At 39.4% G+C, this 18,444-nt stretch overlaps 1 protein-coding gene across 1 annotated transcript in view; it reads left to right on the top strand.

The window, feature by feature from the left end:
- The first annotated feature begins 330 nt into the window (after positions 1-330).
- Positions 331-18,444, top strand: part of EFNA5 (ephrin A5) — a 216,436-nt gene continuing 198,322 nt past the window's right edge. The window contains exon 1 of the mRNA XM_075410609.1: positions 331-455. Coding sequence (XP_075266724.1) covers positions 331-455 — 125 coding nt within the window. The remainder of the gene's footprint in view (positions 456-18,444) is intronic.

Genomic DNA, 18,444 nt, shown 5'->3' with positions numbered 1-18,444 from the left:
CGCGGGCTCCGTGCGGGACTCCCGGTGAATGAGCACCGCCCGCCGCTCGCCGCCCGCCTCCCGCTGCCGGGGTGAGGCTCCCTGAGGGGCCGCCGATCGCGCCTCCCCGCCCGGCTGCCCGGCTGCGGCGGCAGGCGCCCTCCGCTCGCTGCGGCGCGGCACGCCGCGGAGCCCACCCGCCGCCGCCACTCGCTTTTCGCTTATTTACCTCCCGCGCCCCGGCTCGGCGCCCCCCGCCGCCCCCCCGGCCCCCAATTTTGTGGTTTTGCCTTTTTTCCTCCTCTCCCCCCTCCTCCTCGGTGCCCGCCGCACCCCGTCTCGCCGGGCGCGATGCCGCACGTGGCGGTGCTGCTGCTGGCGGCCGCGGCGCTGTGGGTGTGCGCGCGCGGGCAGGAGCCCGGCGCCAAGGCGGTGGCCGACCGCTACGCCGTGTACTGGAACAGCTCCAACCCCAGGTACGCGGGGCGGCCGCGGGCGCGCACCGGGAGGGCGGCGGGGCTCGGCGGCGGGCGGCGCGCCCGGGCTGCTGCCCTGGGCCCGCGGAAGCCAGCCCGGCTGTGAGGCGCGGGGTGGGAGAGCTTTCGTTTTCGGAGGGGTACGGCGGCGCGGGGGGCGGTGGTGGGGTTTCTCCTCTCGCCCCCCCCCGCCGTGGCGGCGGGGTAGCCCTGCGGCCGAGCCTGCTCCAGGGGTTCGGGTGGGATGAGGGGGCGCAGGTAGCGGGCCCGTGCCCCGGCGGGCTCCTGCGGCTCCGAGGCGCTCCGCCGGTAGCGGGGAGCCGGCCCCGGGCAGGGAGGCGGGGGGGGTTCTCCCTCGCCGGCGGGACGGAGCGGGGCGGCCGGTCCCGGCTTCCGGGCAGCCCCGGGCGGGATCGCTGCCGGGGGGCGGCATCCGAGGTGGTGGTGTTGGGGGGGGGGGGTCTTTCCCCGTGCCCTGCCCTGCCGTGCCCGCCCGGCGGGGGGCTCTGCCGGGCCGGCCGGCGGTGACCGTGAGGGAGCCAGGTAGGTGGCCGGGCTGGGGGGCGGCCGGTGCCGCCGCGGGCCCCGTCGGGACTGGCGCAGCCTCCCCGCTCCCCTGGCGCAGGGGGGTTCTGGCACCGGGCATGGCGAGCTTGCCGCTGGGAAGGGAGCTCTCGTTTAATTTTTCTGGAGTTTTCCCTCGTCTTCAGCGTCAGAAGATTTCAGTCCTGCTCCAAATGGTACCCACGTGCTTGTGTAAAAAGTCACCTGGCTATTAAATTTTTTTCCCTTGTTAAACCGCGTGCGAGCAGGCTTACTTTTTTTTTCCTTTTTTTTTTTTTACCTGTCAAGCTAGTCTAAGTAAATTTGGGGACATTTTATCTTAGGTTATCTCTTTTTTTATGCTTCTGATACTGCTGTTTGGTTTGAGATTAGCGCATTGATTTTTGTCACAGGTCATGTTTTTTAATAGATCTGTGTTGCCTGCAGAAAAAAACTCCTCTGCTCAGTATTCTAGAGTGGCTGCAAAATAGGTGATGCAGAAGTTAACGGGCAGAATTTTCAAGTGCCCAGAGTTCGCTAGTCTGTCCAGCGCTTTGATACAGTGGTCTTGGTAACAACGCCTCAGCGATAAATAGTTGGCGCAAAGCTTGAGACAAAGAGGGTTTATCCAAAGTAATGATCGTGCTTAGGAATGGTGAGCATCTATAATTTTAAATGCCTATCTCTACATTTTCCTCTTCTTACGTGTGTTACTTGAAAAAAATCGCCCAGAGCAAATAAGGCAAAAAGTTACGTCTCGCATCGCACGTGAAAGAACATAGGTGCAAAAAAAATAACTTGTCTCTCAAAGCCGGAGTTTTTTTTTCTGTTGTTGTTAGGCAAAATTAAATGTAGCTGCTGGAAAAAAAGTAATACTCGCAAATCCCACTGGGTAGAAGGAGGATTGTTAAAAGAAATAGGTTTGACTAAATGCGCACGTTGCTGGCCTAACAGCTAAAATACTTCAAAAATAACCTTACATTCAGGATTTTTCACTTCTGCTCTCTTGCATGTGATGAGCTTACACAATAGATACACATAGGCAGAGACTGTTGAAGGTAGAAACAATGCTTACCTAGTAGGTAGGTATTACACATTGAATGAATTTGTAAGGATTCTAGTAAGTTTGACCATATTTTAGCACTGCTAATGAAATCCCTTCTTAGTCCAACATTAAACTCAGCAGACTGCAAAGAAAACTTAGTTTTGTTATTCTTCCAAACGCTAGAGGAAGAGTTAATTGTAACATGTTTCTAAACTTTCCTTTTTAAAAACAAACATTTATTCTTTTCTTAAAATATTCACTGCACTCTCACAATGGAAGTGTCTATTTGTACATGTGTTTATCTACGAGTTAAAAATGAAAAGAGCAGGGTGCAGATGTATTTCTCCTTTGTTTTATACAGTGTGCCAGTTTTTGTGTGCTTTCCAAGTTACACGATCATTAGAGAAAAACAGGCGAACACCTGAATGGTAGGTGTAAGAGACCCAAAGAAAGGAAGACACTTCTGTCTTGAATTCGTTTCGTCAGAATCTAAGCTGAAGGCAAAATTGGTTATCGGAATTTTTAGAGCAGGTAACAATGTTGTGGGAATAACTTCTCAGTGATTTATCTGCTTCCAGAGACAGACTCAGGAGATGAATAATCTGTTTTTTATACACGTAGAAGTGAATAGGAATGCTTACTTGGTGATAACCATTTGAAATTAGAAGACAAAATACACTGTCATTCTTTAAACACAAATGCCGCCATTGTGCCCCAACTTCTTTATTGTATTTTTTCAAAATTAACAAACTGCTGTAGAACTAATTCACTTCAAAAAAAAATGACATGTTGATCGTTTTGGTAGTGAATGAAGGCACTCTTAAGGTTTCATGAAAACTTTGAAGAACTTAATAATGATTGTACTTCCCTCAGATATGATGATGTTTAGGTTTGTAGTACGTAACTCCAGCAATTTATTGAAATAGTTAAAGATCTCATCCTTAGTAAAATACTCACTAGTAAAATGGTGAATTGTCCAATTAATAAGTGCTCCTGGTGTGAACAATATTTGGTAAATAAAACATCCTAAGAGTCTGTTAGCAGAATTCGTATTACATTTCTTGGTTAGTTGCCAAAGTTCTGCTAGAACAATTAAAAAAAGTTCTACGGTCATTATTGTAAGCATGTACGAGTAACAAAGTTCTGTATTCTTGCAGAGCCTAAGTCTGTTCTTAGAAGTGTTTTAAGTATTCCCATGCCTTAATTTTGTTACATATTTAATTATTAGCGTACACAAAGTACCATAAGTGCTGTAGTCCAATTCCGGATAAGAATGTGTTTAAGTGTTAGGATTTTGAGGTATATTAAAATTAGTTTTTTTAATCCTTTTTTTGTAGATTGGAAATTAATCCTCAAGTAAGCATGAAAATGTATTCTAGTATTTGTTATTTATGTAGGCTTAAAATGAAGTGTGCATAAATTCTCTTAAAGTGCATTAGTCTTTCAGCCCTGTTTGCATATGCATTCTTACATGGGACAGCAAAATACGGTTGTCAAAGAACATTATTCTGAATCCAACACTTAAAATAGTTTTGGGAGTTTGTTTTGTAATGGAGCGTATTCGTTTGATCCTGGTCGCTGGTGTGCTTGTAATTAGAATTCAGCCAAAATGTCATGTAGCTGGGAGAAAGTTTGAAGCGGTCTCCTTGCTTAGTCCTTGCTACTGCTTTTAATCTTGTCAGAATTCGAGCTGAACTACTTGTCATAGTTATTGCCACATTTGTCTGCTTGCAGGATTGTGCTGCAAGATTTTATATTTTGGCATTTCCCTTTAAGTTGTATCAGTGGTAGGTTATGTAGCTTCTTAAATTGATACTAGTTTCAAGGTGGTTAAAAGTACTTGCGTTTCAAGTCTAGATTCTGGTCATATGTAGAGGCCAAACCTTGCAGTCTTATGAAAGCAGAGATTTTTTTTATTAGGACTATTATTGGATTTGGCTGTATCTTACACAAGAAAATTGTGTGTAAAGTTACATCCACAAGGGAACTATTATAAAGAGATAGGATACTGATACATTTTCTGTTTGTGTATTTATGTGGATAAAAAAAATGAAGAAATCAGATCGTAATTAGAGAATTTAGATACTGAAAAATCGTTTCAACTGGTAAGATCCCATAATTAAGCTGGATATCACAATTTGATCAATATTGCTAGAGGTTTTTTTAAGATAGATACTTGGGAGCAACGAGCAGAAAAATGAGTGGATGCTTCTGAAGATTCCATGCATGGACCCGAATTTCACAACCTGGACTTCTAAACTTTGATGAATTTTGTAGCTGAGCATTTAGGCAGTGATTCAGAAAAGCATCTGACTTCCCTGAAGTGCATAGTGACACACTTAAGTTCTGTTGCAGTTGTGTAGATGAGCGGGATGTGTACTTAAGTGCCTCCCTGAACCAGCCAAATGCTTAGACTTAATAATTTTGAAAAGCTCTGACCGTGGCTGCGCGTGCACGCCTGGCGCTTCTCGGTAGTATGCCGGCTGACGGGATGGATGCCTGAGTATCCTACCATTCATTTACATGTTTCTGCAGGTTTCGCCATGGCATGTTGGTTGTATGTGCTGAGGCCATGTGTCTTGTTTTTTTGTTTGGTTTAGCTTGTTTGTTTTCCATCTAGAAATAGTTCTGCCTCTGTACAGAGATGAGGGAAGACGTGCAGAAATGGTTGGAGTAGGAAGAAGGCAGTTACGTGTGTTATGAACAGCTAAGAAGTTGGGGATGAAGAGGGGCAAAATGGAGGCATTTGTTTTGGTTTTGGTATTCCATATAATTTTTATATGTCAAGGGAAGCATAAGAATTTAAGTACTTTGCATATACACACACACATAAATGTGTGTATATGTAACTATTTTGAAACAGCGTAGCTTGTATTTTGAGAGCGTTTTATCCAGCAGCTTGCTCTGAGAGCTGAAGAAATCTCTGACTGACTTCTTGTAATTAAAAAATCAGTAGTAGAGCCTTCAATTCTTTACACCTACAGTTTCGCTAACACCTTGTGTCTCCAAAAGAATATTGGTGTTTATTTTAAAAGTGGGGTATTAAACTGTTTGAAACATTCTATGGAGAAACTACACGAAGAACAACTGTTTGACTGGCTTCCACCTTCGAAGGAAAGGCACCTTGTTAAGTGGTACATGATCTTGATGAAACGCTTCTTGTTAAATCTTTTCCAAATGCACCTAGTGAGGACACTTCATTCTTTCTGCTAGCCGTGTATCGTTTTGAAGAGGGACAGATAAAGATGAGCCTCCCTTTCTCTCTCTTGTTGCTATGATCCCAGCAATCTACCAGCTTCATGCTGGGCTGAGAAATGAATGAACGCAAGTAGTCCTTCAGGAGTCATGGTCTCTGCATTCATACGGTGAGGCATGTGTAATATATACACATTTATATGCAAATATTTATATATTTCAATATATGTAGATGCATACTTATGTATATATGTGCCTATATATACACTTAAGTATGTATGTGTGCATTGAAGTGTGTCATTAGAAGGTGATGTGGTGTGGAATAAATCATGAATGTTGTGTGAGGAAAAAAAATCTCTGCTAATGAATTTTTTTTAATTTGTGAACTCCTAAATGTTTAGAAAATCAACAACTTTACAAACTAATTCCCAGGTACCATCTTCCAGCTAAGATATTTTGGTTTAAAATTAAAAACAATAATTAAAAAAATTATTTGTAGGATCTTGCTTTAGTTCTTGGCCATCTTCCCATTGTGCTCTTTCTTCGCACGCTGGTAGTCCCTGGGTCAGTAGGTGATCAGGTAGATAAGCAAGCATTCAGGCACGTAAATGTGAAATGAAATAGAGAAGATTACAGAGATGTGCTGGACTTACTGGAGTACCTTGTCACTGCTTCTTCCTAAACCAGTCTGTTGCTGGGCAGAATACTGCATTGTTAAAATATTAGACTTCAAGAAAGCGTGTAAAGAAGGCTGATCGTTTGGATCACCTGAGAGAAGGTGCTAACAAAGACGCCACGTTTCCTGGAGAAAGGATGTGTAGACAGTAGTTTGTCCATAGCTGTGAGATGTACCTCTCTTGCTTTGGCTCACTGTTTGTTTTACATTTTTTTTCATGCAATTAGAAGTATTTTGGAGCTGTGATTTTCTTCCAGTAGTCACCCTTTGCTCTGCTGTCCAGTTCTGAGCATTGTTTTCGAAAAAATTTCTTTAGTCTTATGATTAATCTAATCTTCCAGTGTTTCTGAATGGTGTAATTCACTGCTGAGAATAAAGGGCCCTGTTTTGTTTAAGTTTTTGTTGCACTTGTGCTGAAAATTTAGTCAGTCAGCAGCACACCAGCATAATGAAATGGAAACGTTTGGTTTAAAATAAACAGACACGTTATTGAAATTGCTTTCTGGTGGTATTACAGTTATTGTGAGTAAGCCCTGCTGTAATGTACTTCAGCATAACTGAGTGGAAGAATAGAATCCTTCACGCATTAGAAGTCTTCCTTGCATTTTTGTGTTCTGCGTATTCATTGTAGTCTCTACAAGCTAGATTATAGTTGAGCTCCTTTAAAATGGTGGGTATTATTTTATAGTGTGCAAACACATATAGATGTCTGAAATCCTCTTTTTTAAGAAACTGAGTGTAGACTGTTACATAACAAAACCACAAATTCCCACTCCTACACATTCTAAAAAATAATTTGTGTTAAAATCAAGTATTTGGAAATATATTAAAAAAAGGACATTGTTCAGTGAGGATTGAGATTGTGTTTCTCTCCTGTAGAATGCCTTGGCTTCCAATAAAAAAAAAATACATGTGCCTGCCCCCTCCCCCCTTTTTTTTTTCATCTGGGGAAACATCCTTCATATTTTACTGTTGACAGGTTGATGAAAATACATTGTTAGATCCTAGTTTTATGAAAAAAATGAGTTTGTTTATGTTTTGACTGCTGCAAAATTTTGAGAAATTGTTTGATGCCCGTGTTCTGTTAACTGGTATACTGGGAGTTTTATGGCCATTTTTCTGTCTAAATGCATGACCACTAAAGAAGATTAACACAAGAGTCCTGTTAATTAGCAAGATCTGCATGAATTGCTAATACTGATTTATAGCAGATTCTTCAGGTTTGGCAATTTTTACTTGAAAATTACAATTCTTATTGTCAGTTGCATTATAATCTAGTGGAAGAATTTACCTATGCATGCTGATATATGGAGCGGAAAAAAGGATCTGAGACTGACAAAACCTGTGAGTACAGTATTAGTTAATTTTCACTTTGTTAATTTTCTTTTCTGTCATTAAATCAGGATATTAATCTAGTGAGGAACAGTAATACCCGCAATAGAAAATTTTACTTTGTGTTTATCACTGAGTAACTTTGTTTTTTGTTTGTTTTTATCAAACTCTTGAAGAACCGTCTTGACTTGACAGGCGCCGTTTTTAGTTTTTAATGACAGTAATGAAATGGTGCTGGAGTGCAGAGAAGGAATGATTTGATTGTGAATCATCTGATGAGGTGAAAAACTGGAGTAGGAGACATTCGCTTTGACTGTGATCACCCTCTGCTAAAATATTTTTTGTTTCATTCGTAAAGATAAAATTTGGCCTTGTGGCATTTTAAAGGATGCATATTTTGATGGAGTGTATTTTGTGCCATAATTAAAGTTTGCTGTGTAGCACTGACATTCTTTATTTGTTAAAGTAATGTAATTTTTTCCTCCCCAAAATTATTTTGTTTTTTTGCTTGAGGGTGGGTGCTGGCCAGTGGTGGGCATATTCACGTTGTGCGAGTTGTTCATCGGTGGCAGTTGAGCGCTGTGGCCTTCTCCTAGTGGGTCGCAATGAAGCACTACTTTTGGCTTTTGTAGACTTAAAAGTAGTATTTTTCATATTCACATTACAGTCCAGAAGAACTTCCTTCGCTCTGCAGACATTCATATCACGTCACACAGGGAATTTTTAGGAAATACACACAAATTTTTATTATAGTACTAGCACTGTTCGTGGAATTTTTTATTTTATTTTTTCCTTTACATTTGTTTTAATTTTTAAAATAAATTTGAGTATCTTACCTCAGTTTGTGACTTTGAAACTGGAGCTGATTACATTCCAAATGCTTTCATCAAATCTAAACAAAAAAATGCCAAATCTCTCAATGTCTAACATTTTATTGTTTTGGTAGTGCTGTAGAAATAAAATGTAGATGTATTTTTTTGTGAGGAGACAGAAAAAAGTAAGTATTTTACTTACTGGCGGATTACATGATGATCTTTGTAGCACAGTTATCAGTCTGTGATGCTAGTTCATCAGCGTTAGGTAGGGACTACTAGCAGCTTTAACGATGCTGGGTCCCCTGGAATTGTTAAAAGTTGTTGCAAAGAAATTTGCTAATTACTGTTGTTAATGAGCAGGAAAACCAACTGCATTGATTTTTGTTTTCTGTTGTGGTTTGTGTTTTTTTTTAATTTTAGTTGATGTAAAATAAGATTTTAAAAAAATAGTGATGTATTCGTACAGGCAGGGCGTTTGGTGAGCAGAAGTTAAAGTAGGATCTATCAGTCCTCCTCTCTTTCCTATTGTTTCAGAAAAGAAGGAAATAAAGAGAGACTCTGGAATTCGAAAGTATTGACCTCGTGACATGCACACACAGCATGGTCATTGCACTGGCACATAAAGTGCCTTAAGCCACCATAATGGCAAACTGCATTTTTGAAGTCAGTGATATGAGAGCCAGCTGGATGGGGGATGGACAGCCAACATTGATTTTGCAGCTATTTGCAAGTTACCACTTTAGAGCCAGACAGCTTCACTTTTATATTCCCAAACTTACCACTTAGGAATAATGTTGCTTTGTTCGGCTTAGCCAGGGATTTGTGACTGCTACATAGACTTAGAACCGTTTGGTCCAGAATTGTGTGGTCATTCTTCATAGAGATCTGCTTCACAGAGTAATTTCATTCATCTGGTGGTGGGGGAGGGATGAGAAACAGTGAAGGGACATTCAGATATGGCATTCTTCAAGGCAAATGCGCATCCACATTAGCTAGTCGCTTTTTTAGAGCTTTTTAAAGATAAAGGCAGAAATTTGGATGGAGTAGTTAAAAGCCAATTCAGACCCTTGTCTTCAGACTACATGTGATCTCTCCTGGATAGGCTCTCCATGCATAGTCTGGAAAAGACCTAGTATTTTATGTACTGCAACAGCTCTTCCCCCTGTCCCGTCGCCCCTGCCCCCCCCCTTTTTTTTTCCATTTGTTTACAGTTATTGCTCCAATACACTTACACATCTTCTTGCAGTTCTCTCGGGGCTTAGTTTATTAAAAATTAGTGATCCGTCACTAAGCGGGGTACAGTACAAATACTGGTGCTCCCGAAAGGGAGTTTTTGTGCCAAACCAGAAGAAATAATAGGGATACAAAAGCTGCCAAAAAGCGTGTCTCCCAATTGCTAATTAATCGGGCGAAAAAGCACCTCAGCAGCTACGGCTGAATGTGGGACAGTTTATTGTAAATATTGAATAAAGGTATGTTAAGGGGGAATAGTATCTTTTTGTTTGTAGCTATGTATAATTGAAAAAAAAAAAAAGTCAACTTTGTGCCAAGAGCTGGTGGGGATTTCCTTTACATTGATGGTATTGTCTGTGGGTAGACCTCTTTCAAAAAAACTCATGATACTTCTGAACAAAAAAACCCAAAACATTTTGTCTGTTTATTTTTTCTGTCTTTTTTTAAGGTGGTGGTTGTTAATAATAATATCTATAGACAATAAGCAAAGCTTTAGAAAAGATACTTTAAAAAACTCATATCTTCAGTAATCTGGGTTACAAAGTACGCGAGAAAAAGAACGATTGCTGTGAATATCTGGTATCCAAAGCTGCCAATCACTTTTGGCACAGCTCCCATCATGGTCGCTGTGCCCATAATTAAATGCCTGTCATTAGTGTATTTTTCCATAACATTTACAATGGAAAAGGCAAGGGGTCCTTGCAGAGCTATGGCTGTCAGGGGAACAATAAAAACTAATTACACACTCTGCTGTCACCATTGTCAGCTCTGCTTTTGGGGGGAAAGAACATGGAAAGTGTGTGCCTAATAATTATATATATAAAATTATATATATACAATACCCAATTGGGGAAACTCAGTTATAGTGAAGTGACATTTACTTGGAAGTTTATTATTCCTGCATTCAAAAGATCTTAATTCTAGGGTTGTATTTTCCTCTTCACTTACGCCTAAGTTGCATACACTTTTCCCTTTGCATTTCAGTCACTTTTGCCTTTCTCTCTTTCTGTCTTGCACACTTTCTGGTGAACGGAGCTTTCCAATAAAATTGCTGGGATCAAAGCTGGTATTTGCCTTCATTTATTAAGTGGGTGCAAATCATCTTACCCTTTGTATGCTTGTGTCCTGCATAGTAAACTGGATTTTAAAAAATGCTGAATGAAAGCAGCTAGTCTGCATGTTCACCGTTTTTCTGTTTTCAGGCCAAGGTGTGCAGATCATCTTCAGTGAAATTGAGTTAAGATTTTGGAGTACCGCAGTAGTGGCTTCGGTGAAATGTGTACCAGTTCTACTTATCAATGCACAAATATTTCCAAATGTAATCATAAATGCATAATTGCAGAGTGAGTTATCTTGAATGCTGTCCTTAAAGACATGGAAAGAGTGAAGTTGTGCCTTCACATTAATATTTACTAAATTTTTTTCTTTTTGTAGGCTGTAAAATGAGTATTTCATTTAAGCAAGTATTTTAGCCCACTGATTTTAAAAAGAATAGATCCTCAGATCCAGAATTTTGTATATATTTAGGTACCTGGAGTTGCAGATAGGAGCCGTGTGGGATTTTTGATACTGCTTGGTACCTAACTGTCTTAGATTTTATTTCTGCTTCTTTACACCCATACGTTCTTAAACACCTTTCAAAAAATGGCCCCTAAAGCTGATTAAGGAAAGTAGTTTAAATAAATACTCTAGTTTTTAAAAGTTGCTGAAGTCAGTAGGAGCTCATAGTTACTAATGAGGAATAGACCTCTGTCTATTTATTTGAATTGTATGCCTCAATAGATACTGCAGGATGTATTCTTGGTCTTCTTTTTAATATACATACACCACCTTTTGACGCTTTTTTATTGCAGTATTTTTGGCAGGATTCAGATCCAACTCTACTGAAGTAAAAAGATTCTCCCACTGCTTTGGATGGGAGTTGGTTTAGGTCCTGTGTTGATGATTTTATGGTGTAGTTCATGAGTAGGAGTTTCAGTAGTTAGGCCTGTAAATTTTGTGAGGCCACACAATCTGCAGGAATCAAATCTAGTGGGAGGACGTGGCAGCATGGGACTATATATCCCTGTGGTTACTTGTCTGACTGGGTCCAAATAATTTCTAGACGCATTTTTTGAACGGTTTTTGCAGAGTTTGGACCTCCACTTTTGTGGGGCTGAAGGGGGTAAAAGTGAACCTGGCGGAATCAGCAGCTGCTTTGCCATCAGCAGATTCAAAAGTGAGAGTTGCCTTATCCGATGTGATTAGCAGATAGGCATTAGTGAAATTCTGAGGTGTTGGACACCTTATACGGTAGAGAACAATTTGGTGTGTGTCAAGAAAAATCATTAATTTAAGATCATTGATGTAAAATTAATCAGATACAGTAGTACACCACTGGGGTGGAGCACTATATGCAATACACTATATGCAATATCTCTTTTGTAGATTAGATATTCCTTAAAGACCAGATGGATCTTGTGAATGCCCGAATAGGATAGAATTGTTTCCTCACTGAAATAATTAAAACACTGTATTCAGGAAAGAAGTCTCTGTTTTCTAGAAAACAGAACAATAGTCTTCTACAAAACAGAAGTCCCTGTTTTTCTGGAGACTGCTACTTCTTGTAAATGTAAACTCTTTAGTATATACACCATGTAATTTATTACCCGTTTACCAAAATGGTGAGCAGGGATTCTTGTCATGTGGCATGTCACTGTGTTTTGAGGATTCTGGGAGAATGAGAAAGCCATTTTTCTTGGAGAAATTTAGTGCGAGTATGAAGTATTACATTTTTCTTGATTTCCAGTGGACTTGGTGGTGTTTAGTGGCTATGAGAGACAACGTAATGACAGGAAGACACATCTTGCAGGAAATGTGGCATATGTTAAGTTGAGAAGACCGGTGTTGATGAAATAAACTGTTTCTTAAAATCGAGTCTCACCAAAAAATCAGGTTCTATATGCATTTGAAATTTGATCATGTTTTGTAGTCCTTGTGTTGGTAGATCCAGTTGTAAGACATTGGGCTCAGTTTAATGTTAGCTGTATGTATTTGTGGTGAGTCGCCTGCACAGTTCCCAGAAATCTTGGAAAATTTTCTGTAAAATTGATTTTAAAAATATATTTCAAAAATGTCCTGTGAATGTTTAGCAGCTTTTTATGTTAAGTTCACAAGTGTTGTAAAGGAATGCATACACAGTTTTATGGAAGAACTTATGTCTTAAACAGTCCACAGACAAACTACTTTTACAGAAAATAGTAGGAATGCTTCCTGCAGAGAACATGATCATTTTGTAACATGCTTAATAGCATAATCCTCACTTAAAAACATTAACTATAAATTGGTCTCTCAAAAGTTGTGTAGCAGAAGTTCCGTGCATTTGTTGAGGGTTTTGAGAGTATAAAGAGATTCTTCATTAAAATAAAAAAAAAAATAAAAAGAACATTGTTATTTGCAGTATCTTTAATCAAGGTGGTATGAAATTTCTCATTAAGGTTAAGATTCACATTATCATAAGAAGTGGCAGTGTGTGTGAAGAAGAAAAATTAATTAGAGAGGTAGATCATACTTGTTTCTTGTTATTTCATGCCTATTCACTGCATTCAAATTCCAAGCAAACCCCTTCTCTATTATCTCAATTATATAAACATTAATTGCGAGGAACACTCTGTGAAGAGAATCTCCACATTCACTGTTTCTAGTCCGAAGCATGATAGTTAGCTTTAAAAAAAAAAACAAAAAAGAAGTTTTTTTAGTGATTTACAGCCTCACTTTAATATTACTTTTTCAGACCCTGTCCCTGGCTGAACTACATTTTATAGCTTACTGTAAAAAGAAACCTCCGTTTTCCGTTTTTCATACTAGCTGTCTTGATTTAGTGCTGATATAATGGCCTTCTTCAGAACAAAGCATTTGGAAGAGTTTCATAAGCACTTTATTTTAGGTGTAGAGTTTGGAGCTAATATATTATTACTGATGAAGGCAATTTTGCCTTTGTAACTTCTGTGAGTAAATCAGACCGTTGTAGTGCCCAATTAGGATTTCTGTACTGTTTTTTCTGTAGGTACGATAGAAGAATGATTGCGTCTTCTTTGTGTTTGTGTGGTTATTTTCTTCACAAAACTAGTACAGTGGATGCCTGTAAGACTTGATTTTTCGATTAGAATTAGTATCAGGTAGGTTTAACCTTGTTAATTCAATCTTGTTGAATTATCTGTTTTTTTTTAATATTCAGCCCTACCCTTAAGACAAAATGTCCTCTGCTTTCCACACTGTAATGACAATGTCAGAGACAAAGCAAGTGTTGGTTGTGTCTTAGTCCCTAAAGTATGATGATGTACCCCGGTGAAATTCAGTGGTTTTCAGTTAAATGTGCTAGAGATTAGTGCTATTACCTGTGATTTCTGTTAGGGATAGTATTCTTAATGGTTTTGGTCTGAGAAACATTCCCACCTTTGAGAAGGAAGAGAAAGAAGTATTTTTTTTTAAATAAATTCATAGGTTTTAGAGATAACCTTTCCTACACTCTACTTACTGTGGTCCACATCACTGCAGTAATGTTCTTATTTAAATAATATAACAGAAGCAAGAATAGTATTTACACAAATATGGCTTGTCAGTTGAGAAATTATCTGATTAATGCAGAATATGTTGATTTATGATAGTACAGGGTTACTAATTATCTTTCTCTGCAGTATTCCCTAATAAGTGATTGGAAATAGACTGTAAGTAATATTCTGCAATATTTACCTAATGAACAGAGGGCGAAAGAAATAGTGTGTTAACATACTCTGACCAGATGCTGTGCTATATTTGCGTGAAATTTCCATTGAGTTTACTGAATCACTGGGGATGTGATTTTATTTTCTGAGTTGCAGTAATAGAAGAGAGTGAAGTAAGAATCAACTGTTCAGTCAACAGTGCTTCACTGTGCCTCATTCTCTTTTATTTCTCTGGAAATTTCAAAAATATTAGCAATGCTAAGCTGTTTGAGAAAACAGAACATGATTAAAGCTCTATAACAAGATTTACCATGTGTTTTAATTTATGACTTCTGCAAAGCCTATTTTTATTTCAGTTGTTGTTTACTGAGTGTTTTTTTCCTTTTCAAAACTTCATTTCCATCTTAGCTACTGTTGGAGGCATGGTTACGTATTTGTTTTGTATATGGTGAATCTTTTTTGGATGTATATTGATTAAAATTCTCATCCTGCATGTGGGGTTAGGAGAGTGTAATACGAAAGATAGGTAAGAGAAATTTGTTATAAACTGATTTTGGTATAAAGGAGCCCATACTTATTTCTTTAGGACTGGGAAGCCTCATAGCTTTATTCTTTTGAACTCTTATTTTAGAAACAAGCATTCCTCAGTTACTCAGAAGTCTTAACCTCTGTTGCAGATGTGTTTTTGTCTTCCTTTAATTGTACGGGTTCTTTTTACCTATTTTTTGGTGCTTATAAGATTTCTGCGTGAGAAGAGTGGAATGGGATTGGGAATCCAATGTGATGTTGCCAGTTTTTGAAAAGCAAACAAATGCCATGACAACAATGCAATACTCTCAAATAAAGCAACTCAAAACAACCAAAACTCCATGCATCTGAAAATTGAACATGCGAGGTGGAAAGGTGCATCTGTTCTGCTGTTGCGTGGCCCTTAACCCCAGGGCTGACATAAAATGTATTTTTCAAAAGATCCTGACACATCTGAAGCTAAAGCTGTAATTTTTCCTGTTTTAACAGTGGCTTGTCAGATGCTTTGATTCAAAACTTTCAGTGGAGTCGAACATGAGAAAGCATATTCAGACAGGACTCCAGCCACTCTAAACAAAAAATCATATAGCTGCCTTTCAGTTTGAACAGGTAAATGATAATTGTCAATCCAGTTGCATTTCACTGTCAGAAATGTGATTTTGGGAGGGTGTTTTTTGTATAATGTGGATGGTTATGGGGATTAAGTGAAGAAGCTGAAGAAGAAGGGTGGGAGATTCTGAAAATGACAACCTCCGTCTTCTGCCAGGACAATTCTTTTGATTTTGTTGGGTTTGCTGCAATTCTGCAAGCTTCTGGAAATAAATTAATACTTCTACAGAAGCATGACTGCAATGCAAAAGGAAAAAAAAAAAATCCTGACATTTTAATTAGAAAAATGTTTATTTAAGAACATTTAGTTGTCCTCCCTTTATGGGTGAAGTCATCCCTTTTTTGGGGCAAGTAATGACATCTTGTGTATGACAGGTTCTTAACGTGAAAAATGTCAATTCTTAACCTTTTTTCTGTCTTTATTCTCTCGGTAAACTGAAAGTGTGTTTTTTGCTCATGGTTTTTAAACATCAGAAGGTTGTATCTGTGCAAAAAGGTGCATTGCTTTAATCCGTGCTCATACTAGAATCTGTGGTCACGCTGTGACTTAGGTGTTGCAAAAAGAATGAGAGCTTTAGGAAGTTGTTGAGGTGGGTTTCTCTGCAAACTGCGTTTTCTTTGGTCACTTTAAGTGGATTTGCATATGGTAGCTGTCTGATGTGTGATTTTCAAACTTTGGTAATCAGCTTTAGGGGAAAAATTACTTGCCTAATTATAAGTGGCTGATCACTCTTCAAACAGAAGTTGTGGTATTGTTCAGTGTCCTCTATACCTTTCCTGTCTGGCTTCCCTTTTACTTTATTCTTTTTGTTCTGTGACCATGAGTATTTCCAAGAAAAAGTATTTTTGGATGTAATCTGTTTATCCCCTTACTTTTACTTGTTAGGATAAAATTGAGTAAGGTCTCTGAGTTCCCGACTAGTGCCTTCTGCTTGGAAGGAGCCATGAAACAGTGGCTTCAAACTGCAGTAAATATTGACTGGGTCTCTGAGCTGAGCCTTGCTCGAAGCTCACTCTGAAGACTTGAAAGGCTCCTATTGTTCCTTCTCAGTCAGCACTCCATAGCCAAGGCTAAAGTATGCATGTGTTAGGAGAAGAAGAAAGGCAATGGGGGAAATTGAACAGTGAACACAGCTGAAGGCGTAACTGCTGAGTGCAGAGGAAAGGGAAGCCTCCAACAAAAACGGGGCAAGGATTTGCTGCGGGCTGTATAAAGCTTTGCAGAAGTGGAGTGTCCAACACCATCCAGTCTCGTTCTGCGTGAGGTGTGCTAGATGAATGTAGCCTTAGCATCATTCAGATAGGATGTGGAGAAGGGGTACCAACTTCATCCTTCAGGGGAAGATTCCTGTCAAAGACTGTGCAATCCTTTATGAACAGCTAGGCAATGAAGGTGGATTCTTGGGCAACTCTCCCTGTTTGAGGCTCTAATCAGAGCAGCGATGGATGAAGTATTTTGGGGAGTTTAACCACTGCTGGTTTGTTCCATGTAGCTGCTGTCTTGGCTGTGCAGAAGGAAGGCAAGATGCAGAGGATGTAGTTTAATTAGGCCAAGACTTTTTATTAATTCATTTGGGAACACAGCTTGGAAATAAAAGAGAGTGAAGATTGCTGTGCTTTCCTTGGCCAGTCCATCCTCATTGGAGAAGCTTCTGCCAGCCAGTGCTGCATGGGTGATGGAGCCTAGCTCTAAGGGAATGGGGTAGTGTCTCATCTGTTAGTACCCTCCTGTCCCCTTGCTGTTATGCTTAGGAGTATTTTTTACTGGAGTTCCTTTCAAATCCTTGTTTCCCAGGATATTTCACCTCTTTATAGGATGAGTACTTGTGTTAACTGGGTGGGTAATACAGCCTACTATACTACATGCACCTGAACTGCATCTCTGTATGCATGTAGATCCCTGACTTGCTGTGATGAAAGTGAAATTCGTCTCACCAGGCTTCCTAGCTCCCTCCCTCCCTTCCTGCCCAAGAAAAGTCTTCAAAGAAAAAATATGATTAGCATTATACCTGCTGGCAGTCTTAAAAAAAAAAAAAAAAAAAAAAAAAATCTTTCCTGCTGATTCATTTTTGCTTCTAGATAGGTGCTCCTTGAATGTGATGAAAGAGATGTGTCTCACACATTTCACAATGGTCAGCTGTCCTCCTCCCTTTCTGTTTTGTCTCAGTTATGTTCTTCATTCCCTCCTATCCTTCAGTCTAGATGATGTAAGGAAACTTCAAAGGACCCATGACCCCCTTTTCTTCCTACTCGGAGATAAAGCCTTGCCCTCTGCGTTTGAGATTACAGAGATGACAATGTATCTGTCTCATTGTTGTGAAGCATATTGGGATATTTTGAATATGAAAGGAGCTGTATAAAAGCAAATTCTGTTTACTCTTCTCAAATGGGAATAGGATTGTCTTGTTACTGCACTGGTCCTCTATCTAGGAAGAAGTGCTTGACACTGCACTGATAAGAACGAGTTTGCACTGTCCTTTGCTTGCACCCTCTATATAGCAGGAAGAAACTCAGTCTTCAAGGGTGGGGTAGAAGTTGAAACAAGAATGGGAATTATGAAATATGAAAATACTGTTGATAAGAAACTTCAAATACAGTGCCTTAAAGGTAGCAGAAGCATTGTTTTTCAAGCTTATGGAGAGCAGTACTGTTTCAAAGCCAGAAAAAACGACTTTTGGTAAGTAGGTAATACATTATTATAAATTGCTGTGGAACGATGTGGTCGAATTTTAGTTAACCAGGATTTTCACTTCGCTAGAGATGAGCCGATCTGGTGTGTAGAATATGAAAGAACATAAAATCTGTTAGGTTGAAGTGTTAGGTTGAAGTAGATTCCCCTCCCTTTTTCTTCCTAATGAGAAGTATACTCTATGTAAATATTGTCTGCTAATCGCCAGATCCTGTTCGAGTTCCCTTTTCTGTCCTGAAGACAGAAATGCATAGTGGAGGGCATTTGTAGTTATGATACAGAAGAGGAAGATTTTTTTTTTATACAGTGAATCTGTTTTCCTTTGAACTAGAGTTTTAAACACATAGCAGATTTACATCTTGTTAGTTTTCCAGTTTTAACCATTATTTATGTTTTCTTCTGTCTTGGAGTTTAAACGCACAGCTGGAAAATATATTTTGCTGAAAATCAGTGCATAACAAACATCAACTTGAAAAAGTTAAACATCATTAGAAAGAAATTCTGTGTATGCCTCAAATGCAAACTGACTTTCAATAAAGCCAGTATAAGGAAACAAGTAACCAGACTCTTGTCTAGGCCACTTTTCTTTCCTTTCCTTTTTTAATATCCTTCTCATCTGTG

The sequence above is a fragment of the Opisthocomus hoazin genome, chromosome Z, assembly GCF_030867145.1.
Source record: "Opisthocomus hoazin isolate bOpiHoa1 chromosome Z, bOpiHoa1.hap1, whole genome shotgun sequence".
Lineage (NCBI taxonomy): Eukaryota > Metazoa > Chordata > Aves > Opisthocomiformes > Opisthocomidae > Opisthocomus > Opisthocomus hoazin.
Note: the sequence above shows the minus strand (reverse complement) of the source record. Positions and strands in the feature narration are given on the sequence as shown.